Source organism: Notechis scutatus, chromosome 1 (assembly GCF_049901735.1).
Source record: "Notechis scutatus isolate UNSWTSFEM ecotype Mainland chromosome 1, rNotScu1.2, whole genome shotgun sequence".
Taxonomy (NCBI): Eukaryota; Metazoa; Chordata; class Lepidosauria; order Squamata; family Elapidae; genus Notechis; species Notechis scutatus.
This window is the reverse complement of record NC_142009.1, coordinates 201,170,724-201,183,647: the sequence shown is the minus strand read 5'-3', so window position 1 is coordinate 201,183,647 and position 12,924 is coordinate 201,170,724. Positions and strand designations below refer to the sequence as shown.

Here is a 12,924-nt window from a genome sequence, read left to right as displayed (position 1 = left end):
AAAATTCACTAAATGGGAGTCTGAATTAAAGTCCTAAGCCTACCATACTCTGTGTGTGTGTGTGTGTGAGTGTGTGAGAGAGAGAGAGAGAGAGAGAAATTAAGGCTTCATATGTTCTTGTATAACAGCTGATTTTACTCTCAGACGAGCACACATAAGAATTTAATCCATAGATTATCTGATGATGCTAATTAAATTCTGCCATCTAGCGGTTTCAAAGAGCAGCATCCAAAGTACCAGTAGCATTTATATAAACGGGACACAGAGGGAAATAGGATGGAAAGGTAATTATGTTCTCACATCAGCACTACCATAGTTTGTCCAATTAACAGGGTTGCTTAAAACTTCAAAATAGCCCTTCACTCTGATGAAATTTCATGCAGCTGCTGATTAAAGCAAACAAGCACTCTCTTTCTTCTCTTATAAAAGAAAACTGGTGTACTACAGTACTACTGTATGCTTAACCTTTCTCTGTTGGCAGTTTAGTAGCCTTGACCAGACTCCTATGTATACTTGAAAGCTAGGGCTATCCACACTACAAATATCCATAAGATGATTTGACAGCCAAGAATCAAACACTCACTCTCCCTTCCTGCCATTCATGGTTTTGGGGTTTTGCTGATAGCCTTAAATCTTTTTAGCAAAGAGATAAATATGCAAATACATTAAAGGCTCTTTAACTGCTGAAACTGCTGGAGGGCATGCTAGAGGAAACAGGAAATACCTTGATGAGGCAGGTCCTAGTGGCTTCTCCCACCACTTCTATATCATGAAGAAGACAAAGAAGAAGCCTTCACACAAGTCTGCTGATTAGCCCAATATTTTGGGTTCACAAAAGACAGAATCACAAATCAACCAGACTAGATGGATCATACTATGCATCATACCAAGCCTAAAATATTAAGCAAGTTGCATTTGGTGCTGCTGTGTAAATCCAGGCTCAAGAATTAGAGTTTTTCCAAATTGAAAATACAAAGAGCAAGAAATGAAAAACATCTCTAAATCCCACCAATTCAGCCCGTTTCCCTATATATTAATAGGACTCAACAAGTGAATAAAAATGCCAAATCCTGTCTGAACGTCTGACTGACTGTGCAACTAGCCAGGATAAGTTGCCTACCCCATTCCTTTGCCTCATATTCACAATTCTTAATTGTTCTAGAAGCTAAGACCCCTAAGCTAAGAAAACATGTGGAAAGCAAAACACTATATAACCTACTTGTCCAACTGGTTTCCAGCTTTTTTTTTTCTTTTTCTGTCTTTTAACAGGTAGGTATTTTTTAGTTTTGAGTTAAGCCAGCCATTAATAATAATAAAAACAAAAGAGCACTTGCAGAAGACATTTTTAAAAATTAAAGCTATGGACAAGTCAGATATAAAAATTCAACAGAATTCCTAGAAACTGGCACTTTGACAAATCAGCCATTAAAAGGCAAATTGAGAAAAGCTTTATCTATAAACTACTCGCTCTCTTACAGTATTCAACAACCAGATCAGTACTAGATAAAAGAGGGACAATTATACCCTTACCAAGGCTGAAAGGCAAATTACCATACCGCTTAAAAATCAGGCAACAAACTTGACTCCCCCAGGCTCTGATGATGTCCTCTTCTGATTAAGGTGAACAAATAACACGTATATGCATTTAATTAAGAGGTGTGTAAAGAGTTGCAGTTAAGTTTACAATGTATCCAAACATTCTTAACCGAACCTTCAAATGAAAATTGCCAAATTGATTCTTGTGCTTGTGCATACTTTTGACCCGTTTGAAGTTTTCAACAGAACCAACTCCACAATTCTGATCTCCCTCCAACCACTCAAATTGGATTTGGACTGAAGTTCAGTTTTAGGTGCAAAACATGTTTGAACTGTGAGCTGCTAACACTCCATTTTAATCAAATCTATTAAACGCTTCTCACAATTCCGGGTTTGCTAAGAAACCGCAACTTCTACATACATGTTGGTCACTCAGTGGATGAAGTGGATGGTGCCAAGTTTGTGCGCTAGCACATTTAGATGTAAAATTGATGCATATTTATTAATCTATCAACTTAGCTAAAGTCATCTTAAAGTTCTATTTTATGCAAACTCTACTCATGATTTGCTTTAACCCTGTTGCTACTGAATTGGGGGCATTAACTCAAGTTTTGCCGGCTTAGATCAACGTTGACGGTCTGGTTCTACCAATTTATTCCCACCATCCAGTCAGAGCTGAAGAAGCTTCTTGGATGAGAAGTTGAGAAATGTCTTCAAAGAAAAACCAGAAAAGTCCAAATTTCTCTTGAGAAAGCACCTTTGGGACAACCATGACCTGGATGACTGAGAATCTCCCTAGATATTGTCCAATTCATGCATTCCATGCTTTCAAAGCTTAGTCTGGGGGCTTATTTTGGAGAAAGCTCGACCGATCTTACTGAGTGGAGTGAAGGCGAGTCCTAAAATGAGCGCGGATTGCAATATCAGTTTAGTCTACAAGACAATGAAATGAGTCGAATCGCCCACTCAAGTTTGGAAAGCGCCTTTGGCAGGCGCAAAACGCTTTCCAAACACCAAGCACCTCCTTGCCTTCATTTTAAGGAGGAAGGCAAGGAGGTGCTGGTGTTTGGAAAGCACAAGGGAGGAGACAGCAACGGCCGGCATCGTGGATCAAACGCCCCGGCTGCCGTTTGCAGTTGGCGAAGAAAAAAACCGCGACCCGCAACGCCTTCGATTCCACAGTAGGGAGAAAAGGGCGGTTTGGGGGCGGGAGGCGGTGAGGGGAAAGAACGTGTCGATCGATGATTCCGCACTCTCCCTCGCCACGGCGCGGGCGGGGCAAGAAGAGCAGAGGCGTTCGACCTCTCGGCGCTCTGCCTCTCAATAGTCCTCGCCCCGCCTCCTGCCGCGCGTTGATTGGCCGAGAGCGGCCCTCCCTTCCCCCCCCAAGGCTCCGGCTCCCGCGCTTCGCCATCTTACCCCCGGGAGAAAAGGAACGCGAGCGCGGGAACGGCGTTCGAGAACGGGTGGCGGCAACTTCACAGCCGTTTTTTTTTTTTCCTCCCCCTCCCCACTCCTCGAGCCGTTAGTCCGCGATGGGACCCTGCGACGGTTCAAGCATGCGGGCCCTGCTGGAGACCCTCGAGGACCCAAGCGCCTCGCCGGGGGTGTTGACAGACGCGTGGCTGACCCTGACGAAGTGAGTCCCGACTACGACTCCTTGTGCTCTCCGCCATAGGGATGCGAGGAGACGTGCCCGGCCAGCCGCGTACAGGATATTTCAAAGAAAAACCAAACCAGAACCAAGTTCGTTTTGAGGGCCGGCGTTATTCTTGGTGCTCCTACGGGACTGCCCGATAAGCCTATTTATATATAATATATATGCATGTAATCCAGACACCTCTTTGCCGGATCCGTGGGGTTCCCGAGAGTCTCTCTTCCAATTGCAGCGCAGCATCCTGAGGCTATGCGGCTTCCTCAGCCTTCGCCACCTCGGATTTCTTTCACCCTAACCCTCCGAAATGGAGTTATTGATGATGATGATGGTGGTGGTGGTGAAGATGATGAAAAAAGGGGGAGAGGGGAAACCTTTGTCCCCTGCCATTCTTAGTCTTGCCTTGAAAAGGTCCCACAAGTCACATGCTTTCTCTGCTTCTTCTTTTTTTAAAGTTATTTCTTGGGTTTGAAACGTGCCAGCAGGAATTCTGTGGGTGTTTCTTTTAAAATGCTGTAGAGAAGAAGAGATATTTTTTTTAGGGTGGGTTGTTTTCTTTTTGGACATACCGTTGCAGGGATTTTTCTGACATCCTGATGATTCTTATTTGCACTGTTTATTTGATTTGATTTGATTTGTCATTCGCTTACAAGATAATAGGTATAAGTATAAACATAGTTATGAATACATGGATACATATAAGAAAAATTAAAAGAAACAATAGGACAGGGACATAGGCACATTGGTGTGCTTATGCACGCCCCCTACAGACCTCTTAGGAAAGGGGTGAGGTCAATAGTAGACAGTCTAAGGTTAAAGTTTTTGGGGTTTGGGGAAGAAACCATAGAGTTAGGTAGGGTATTCCAGACATTGACCACTCTATTGCTGAAGTCGTATTTCCTGCAATCAAGTTTGGTGTGGTTAATCTTGAGTTTGTATCTAGTCTTTGCTCTTGTGTTGTTATGGTTGAAGTTGAAGTATTCATTGACTGGTAGAACATTGCAATGTATGATTTTATACACTATACTTAGATCGGTCCGAAGGCGGCATAGTTCTAGGTTTTCTAGGTCTAGAATTTTGAATCTGGTGGCATAAGGTATTCTACAACGAGTAGAGGAGTGGAGAACTCTTCTTGTGAAATATTTCTGGATTTTCTCAACTGTGCTAATATCAGATACGTAATGTGGGTTCCAGACTGATGAGCTGTATTCAAGTATTGGTCTAGCAAATGTTTTGTATGCTCTAGTTAGTAGTGTGATATTACCAGAGAAAAAGCTACGTAGGATTAGGTTAACAACTCTTAATGCCTTTTTGGCTATGTAGTTACAGTGGGCTCTAGCACTTAGGTCATTTGAGATGAGTACTCCAAGGTCCTTTACAGAGCTTGGATCATCAACAAAATCTTGACTATTCAGCTTGTATTTTATTGTCTGATTTTTTTTTTTTTGCCAATATGTAAGACAGAGCATTTATTTGTTGAGATTTGAAGTTGCCATTTGTTTGACCATTCTGATACATAGTCAAGATCTTTTTGAAGGTTAGCAGTATTGTCTGTGGTGTTGAATAGCTTTACATCGTCAGCGAAGAGATTGCGGTTGCTCTTAATATGATCACAGAGGTCATTTATGTAGAGTATGAAGAGAGTTGGTCCTAGAACACTGCCTTGGGGGACACCACTGTTGACAGGTACAGAATTTGATAGGACACTACCAATTTTGACCATTTGTTGCCTGTTTGACAGGAATGCTTCTATCCAGTTATGCAGGATACCATAAGATTTTAGTTTTAGGAGTAGTTTGTCATGTACCACTGAATCAAAGGCTTTATAGAAGTCTATGTAGATTGCGTCTATTGCTTTGCCCTGATCGAGTTGTGTAGTCCATATGTTTTTGCAGTGTAAGAGTTGCAGATTACAGGATAGTTTTTTTCTGAAACCAAATTGTTTATTAGAGAGTAGGTTGTTTGTCTCTAAGTGGAGGATAATAGATTGGTTAATAATTGATTCCATGACTTTACAGGTGACGCAGCATAAGGAGATTGGTCTGTAATTTTCAACTAGGCTGGGGTCTCCCTTTTTGAAGATGGGGATGACTGTGGCTTGTGACCAGAGTTTTGGCAAGGAGCTGGTCCTGAAAGATTTTTCAAAGATTATGCTTAGAGGTTCGGCTATGGCAGTGGATAGCTTTTTTAAGAAGTAGGCACATATTCCGTCCGGTCCAATAGATAGAGATGGTTTTAGATTGCGAAGTGCTTTTTCAACATTGTCTTCTGTAAAATCGATATGTATTAGATCATTGTAGTTGTCTGTGGTTCGACTAGGAAATACTGGGCATGATCCATTGCTGTTACCAAATACTGAGCCAAAGAATGTGTTAAAGAGGTTGGCTTTAATAGTGTCGTCGTTGCAGTCTTTTCTGTTTTTCTTTTCTGAATCGCAATTTGACTGGTGAAGCTTTGGTGTGGGGCACCTTTTCTTGGAATATTTGTTTGCTGCACAATCGAAGGCAAAAAATATTCTGATAATGGCATAAGGGAAAAAGACATTAGTGCCATATCCCATTACAGCTTTTTTTTTAAAGGTACTGTTTATGTGTCATCAAATAGATTCATAGGATGATCTGTTCCCAATCTAGTTCTTCAGGTACTTGATGAGTACATTGGTGTACCCATCACTAATGTCATTGAGTCCATCCATTTTGATGTTGGTCATCCTCTTCTTTTTCTTTCCACTTTCCCAGCACTGCAGACTTAGCTAGGAAGCTGTAGGTGTTCACACAATGTGTCCAGAATATGAAAATTTGATCACAGGTGGTGCAGTGAAAACTCTGGGTTGATCTATTCTGTGATGCATTTCTTTTGGAGGGGTTTTTCCCCCTTGCTTGCTATCCAAGGTACACTCAGGAGACTTCTCCCACACAAAAGTTCAAAAGTATCAGTTCTTTTCCTTTCTTCATTTTTCAAAATCCAACTTTCACTTCAATAGTGTCACAGGGAAGACTTGCCTGCACAGTTCTGATCTTTGAAGATACAGATAGCTCCAAGCATCTGCATATATTTTCCAGGGTCTTCATGACTACTCTACCAAGAACTGAATTGAGAAGTATTTCTTGGCTGCTGCTATTTGTACTGTTGCTAATTGATCTTAAATGACAAGCTTATCCATCACATCAGTATAGATAAGTCCTCATTTAGTGACCACAATTGGGGCTAGCAACTTGATCATAAATTCTCCAAAGCACCTGAAGCCAGGGTAAGAAGCAATGGATGGAAACCAAGCAAGGAGAGAACCAACTTAGAAATAAGGAGAAATTTCCTGACAGAACAATCAGTGGAACAGCTTGCCTCCAAAAGTTATGTGGGTGCTCCAACACTGGAGGTTTTTAAGAAGAGATTTAGACAACCATTTATCTAAAATGGTATAGGGTTTTCTGCTTGAGCTAGAAGACCTCCAAGCTCCCTTCCAACTGTTATTCTGTAAAGCAAAGTGGTCACTGCTAATTGTGCTTTTCCTTCAGCTTTGCTTTGTAGATCTGCAAAGGTTATAAATGCGAGCACTGGTTACAAAGTTACTTTTTCATCACCATCAGAACTATGAATGTGAAATAGGCAGTCATTATACAAGTCTACTTGTATCTTTATTTCCAATTCTAAAGCTGGTTGTTGTACCTGTTGTCATTAGTTTGGTGTCCTTAATTTTAATTCCGTTTTTTTACTCTGTTCCTTGACTATTTACTAGAGCTTGGAGATTCTTTGCATTATTAGTAGTACCATCAACAGTGCACATATAATTGATACTTATTTCTCTAGTTTTAAAACCATGCTCGTCTTTTCTCATCCCATTTTCTTTTAATATATATTCAGCATATAAGTTGAATAAAATGAGAATATATAGCCTTGCTACACTCCTTTGATAACCTGAAGCCAGTCTGACATGAACAACCTTAAAGGCCTTACTATAATTAATGAAGCACACAGATACTTCCTTTTGGTTTTCTTTGGCTTTCTCAGTTATACAGGATACATCAGCAATAATGCTTTGTGTTCCTTAGCTTTTTCTAAAACTGGTTTGTCATCTTTTCCAGGTAGGGCTGTAATCTTCATTATTTTGTTAATGTGAACATAAGGGATATTGTATGATTTTATTTATTAATCAGATTTATATGCCTGCCCATCTTGCAAGAATGAGCAATATACAGCAATCAGTAGACACAATAAATATAAAAATAATCATAAAAATAGTCATTATTTAAAAAATTAAAAAACACAAAGAAATGTAAAATATAGAAACTTAAGCAGAGAGATTAAAAACTCAAACTAAGAAAGTTTGCAGTTCCCTGGGGACCCCAGGTTTGCTGACACAACCAGGTCTTGAGGGACTTCTAGAATGATAAGTGGAATAGACCTAATATGACTTGAGGAGATAGGGGAAATATTCCATAGAGCAGGTGCCAGAGCAGAGAAGGCCTGCCTTCTGGGGTCTACCACAAGCAGGTCCCTGATAGATGGTGCCCACAACATGCCTTCTCTGCCACTTCTAATGAGATAGGCTGATGTAATTGGGAGAGATGATCCATGGGATCCAGATCACCTGGTCCCATGCCATAAAGGACTTTAAGGGTTAAAACCAGCACTTTGAATTGGACACAGAAGCAAACTGGTAGTCAATGCAGCTCTTGGTATGGTGATGTAATGTGTGTTCTGTTAGGTACAGACATAACTGCCTGTGCTGCTGCATTCTAAATCAGTTGAAGCTTCCTGATAATTCTTCAAGGGAGCACTATGTAGAGCACATTACAGTAGTCTAGAAAAAAAAAAAGAATGATAGTTTCCATACTCTGTAGTCTCTTTCGTGCACGCTCTCTCTTTCCCCTCTCATTCACTGAAATGTTGAGTGACTTCCAATTTGTTGTCTACTGTGTAGTTCTGTAAATTTAATGGCATAGTTTGGTTAAACCTTGACTGATTTTCCTTCTGTTTGCTTGCCATATTTCAATCAGTATTCCATCTTGTAGCCTTCCAATCTGGTAATGACTGGGAGTACTTGTCTAACTTCATCTCCTAATACAAGAGGTTCTTGTGAGTAGGGTTGTGAATAGAATGAGTGTTGCTTAAACTTTTTTCTCTTAAGATCTCTTCCCACTTTAACAAATTATGAAGGATCCCAAAAGATATTTTCTTTATACCACGGTACTTTGGAACTCATTAATTTGTTCCAGGAGACGCAATGAGTACCAAACATTTTTTCCCCATAAGGAATAATGTAGTGAGTCATAAGGAACCAACACTGACAGGTTCTAATTTATGCATTGAGTACCAAATAAATGATGAGTATCGGGGAAATTTTTTTGCATCAAAATGTATTGAGTACCAAATCTGATGAGTTTCAAAGCAGTTGAGTACCAAGGTATCACTGTATAGGTTTTATTTATCAATATTTACTATATTCATAAATTAAAAGGAATAAATTTACTGCCATTTGCAGATCTTATAATACTGCTCTTCTAACTGTTCTCTTTAAATTACCTGTTAAACTTTCTGGGATTTTTGTCTTGGCTTTGGCTTATCTTCTCTCGTAATTTTCACTGTTTGTTCTGACTTCCAATTTGCTTTCTTGAAAGCATGAGATAAAAAGGGAAATATGATTAAATATGGTTTACACCATTATTTGTTGTACCATGTCATAAATGTATATTCTGACAAACCATTTTTGCTCCCCCCCCCCCCATTCCTACATATTTCATACATTGCCTTTTGTTCTTTAACATTCTCATCTCTTTTTTGGAATCTTAGCAACTGTTTAATGGCAATTTTCAATCATTATTGAAGTAAAGAAGTAAAAAATAAAATGCAACAGTACTTGCAAAAGTAAAATGCAAGTACTATGAAAGAAGTAAAATGAAAGTTTGTTATGCAAAGGAAATGCCCTTTGCGTAACAAACTATTGCATTTTACTTCCTTCCTCGTACTCATTAATTTCTATGTTCAGTCTATGTTAATTCAGCACCCATTCCTTGTCTATGGAGATTCTCAATCATCCAAGTCATGGTTGTCCCACAGGTACCTTTCAAAAGACAACTGGGTTTTCTTGGGTTTTTTCCCCTTGAAAGCATTTCAATTCTCATCCAAGAGAACTAAAGAAGTTTCTTGGATGAGAAGCAAAACATTTTCAAGAGAAAAACAACCAAGAAATTCCAGTTGCCTTTTGAAAAGCACCTTTGGAATACCCAGTCCTTCTTTATTTATTTAACTTCTTATTTAACACATGCACTCCCACTGGGTTCAGCTTCTCATGACATATGACCAACTATTTGTTCCATGTAGCAAAGTCACAGAAGCACACCCTTATGCCGAGTTGTTTTTACTTTTGTCAATGCATTTATTTTTATCAGCAGGCCACTTACCACTCACTATTTTGTATTTGTGTTTTTGATATTTTTCTACTTATTTTCCCATTGTCAATAAACATATGAAATCATTTGCCACTTTCTCTATCAGATACCTTGGTCTTTAATACATTCTTTTTCAGATCCTCTTTACCATCATAGTCTTTACAACAGTGATCCCCAACCTTTTTTATGCCGCGGCCCGGTACCGGCATCAGCTGGGCGCTGCAGCCCGGTACCAGCGTCAGCTGGGCGCCGCCATCTTTTTTTGATGAAAAAGTGCTTCCAGTGACCTCACCGGAAGCACTTTTTCATCAAAAAAAGATGGCGGCGCCATCTTTCTACCCGGAAAAGCTCACCGGAAGCACTTTTTCATCAAAAAAAGATGGCGGCGCCCAGCAAACCAGCGGCCCGGTAGGACTTGTTCCACGGACCGGTACCGGTCCGTGGACCGGTGGTTGGGGACCCCTGCTTTACAATATAATTATGTAACATTTGCTAGAAATAATTCAGATTCTCAGCTAACAGCATTCATGATGCCAGACAAACTTTTAACATCACTATTAGCATTCCCTTCACATTTATCCCCAAATACTTTATTTGGGTCTTAACAGAAAGCTTGAAGAGCTTGGAAGTTTTCGCAAGCAAAGCCTGATACTGATATAAATGTCTATTATGATCAAATTCATAACTGAGTCATAGGTTGTATTGGCTATCCTTTAAATATCATGTATTTGCTTACAATTGAGCACTTTTTAACTGAAAGCCTGTTTTTTTTTTCAATATTAAGTCGTTTGACTGAAGAAGAAGAGGATGAAGATGAAGGAAAAGAATTTGCAGCTGAGGTTGAAAACTCTTTTCCTCAGCTTTACAATATATTTATGGTATGTATTTCACTTTATTTCCCTGTTTAGTTGTCTAAATACCTCAGGCTAAAAAAAAGTTTGAGTTGCTTTCTCTCATCAGAATTGGGCAAGATTAGTAGTTCAAACTTTTAATTTGAAGAAGTGCATATTTTGTAAGTTTTTAACAATTTGAATCAAATAAAAACTGCTATTTATTTATTTTTATTGAAGATAAATGTGTAAAGAAATGTAATATGCCATCAAGTTTGCCTGTTAAGCCAGATAAATAGGTTTAGTCATTATTCATATCAAGATCACTAAATTACTGATATACAGTATATCAACTTTGGTTTGTGAATTGGAGAAATAATCTGCAAATTAACTTGCTTTTGTATTTGAGGATAAGTTGAAATATTATATTAAATAATCTGAACTTAAGTAACTATAGCAACCTTCTCCAATTTGGTCAGCCTCCAAATTAGCTGGAAATTCAGTTTCATACCTTCCAGTAAAGTGACTACCAATGGTAATTGAAGAGGTTTACCATATTGGGGAATGTTTTAGAGAATGATACCAGAGAATGATTGGGGAATGTTTTAGAGAATGATCTTGACAAATTGAAGTAATATAACTGATCAGTCTTCTGTTGTGTGAGTTTAGATTTATTTTCTTTCTTATTTAGACACATATTCCTACTGAAAAGTCGGAGTTGAGCAGTGCAGCTTTACAAGCTTTAGGATTCTGTGTGTGTAATCCAAAGATTGCTTCCTTATTATGCGGTAAGTACCTTTTTGTATTAAACACATTGATAAACACTAATCAATTTGACTAACCAGTTTCTTCCAGTGACTGACATCCATAGTCTATGTCAGGGGTCTTCAAACTTGACAGCTTTAAGACTTGTGGACTTTAACACCCAGAATTCCTCCTCCAGTCATGTTAGCTCAGGAATTCTGGGAGTTGAAGTCCACAAGTCTTAAACTTGCCAAGTTTGAAGACCCTTGGTCTATGTATATATCTATAGATACTGCATATACAGACACTTATGCATATATTAACAGAATTACATCATCACAGAAATGGAATGTGTTAGTTTTAAATCTGTTTCCCATTGGCTAAATTTCAGCATAAATAAACCACAGAATATTTTGGTTGGTCCATGCTTCAGCCAAAATAAAACCTGCAGGGATCCAAGAATGATTTTTTGAAATAATAATTTATATTCAAGTTTAAAAATACAAAAGACAAATACAAACAACCTGTAAATTTCCCTGACTCAAAATAGTCACATGAACAGTACTTTAGTGTTTTGTTTTGGTTTTGTTTTGTTTTGCTACCTGTTGGCATACTACCAGGCGTATGCACCGTTATGAAAGAAGCTTCTATCCAGTACAGAATATACAGAATACTTGAAGCCATCCCTTTATGAAATTAGTCTGAACTTCATTACAGACCAAGAAATTTGCTACTATCAATTATTACACAGTGATAATACCTAGAACAATAATTACTGGTTTTTCTTTTTTTTAAACAGAAATAGAAATACATGAACTACTGTCTATATTAAACAGTGTTGCTACAAATTCAGGAGACAAACACACTCGAACAAGAGCACTCTGGGTGATCTCAAAGCAGTCCTTTCCTCCAGATACGGTTGGAAAGTTGGTGAGTAGGATTTGTTTTCATCACCTATAAATAAAAGTTGATAAAAAGTCTTGCTTTACTTAACTCATGATATTTTTTTCAGGTACCCAATATTATTGCGATGCTAGAAACACTACTTCATAAAGGAGATTCACATTCCATGGTAGTTGAATATGAAGCGCTAAATGTTATCATCCGGTATGTGTCAAGATATACATCTGTAAAAAAGTACAAATGTACAAAATACATTTGTACATTTGTAAAAAGAGGAGAAAGACTTCTGTTTAAATTTTGACCTGTTTATGTTGAAAGCTAAAGTTATGGTTGTAATACATGCTTAGTAGCAGCTATGTTTTGAATTGATCGCATTATTGGAGTATGTGTCAAAGAAATTGTATATGCATTTATATTTTGGGGGGGAATTTCTATTTTCCAGTTAAGCTACTAACTATATTAGATCTTTATTGATATTGTATTTCATATTATAATTGGAGTACTTCAATTGGAGCAATTTAACAAATGTTCTTTAATGTAGTAGATAGGAAATTGCTGCTTGTAAGAGTTAGTGTGGGGAAGTTTTCCATATTGCTTCAACTGTCACCAGTCTCTTGATATGAGCAAAGAATTCTGAATCATTCTAGGTTTTACTTAATCTAAAGTGATTTTAATTTATTTGTGGTCTGAATCAGCTGAAATGGCCTCATTATTGCACTGATGCCAATGGGATAATTGACAATGGATTAAGTTATCTTATTCATGGTCTGTAGATCCCTCCAATTAGCCTATGAAGCACTGTAATGTTATTCAGAATAGACTGCAAACCACTACCATGTGAGAGCAAGAGATTTACATACACCTGCAT

At 38.4% G+C, this 12,924-nt stretch overlaps 1 protein-coding gene across 2 annotated transcripts in view; it reads left to right on the top strand.

The window, feature by feature from the left end:
- The first annotated feature begins 2,914 nt into the window (after nt 1-2,914).
- The window catches only part of RIF1 (replication timing regulatory factor 1), a 41,674-nt gene continuing 31,664 nt past the window's right edge, over nt 2,915-12,924 (top strand). For both annotated transcript variants that reach the window (XM_087950049.1, XM_087950048.1), the window contains exons 1-5: nt 2,915-3,175; nt 10,364-10,457; nt 11,101-11,197; nt 11,953-12,083; nt 12,166-12,260. In XM_087950049.1, coding sequence (XP_087806175.1) covers nt 3,072-3,175; nt 10,364-10,457; nt 11,101-11,197; nt 11,953-12,083; nt 12,166-12,260 — 521 coding nt within the window. In that variant the 5' untranslated portion in view covers nt 2,915-3,071. The remainder of the gene's footprint in view (nt 3,176-10,363; nt 10,458-11,100; nt 11,198-11,952; nt 12,084-12,165; nt 12,261-12,924) is intronic.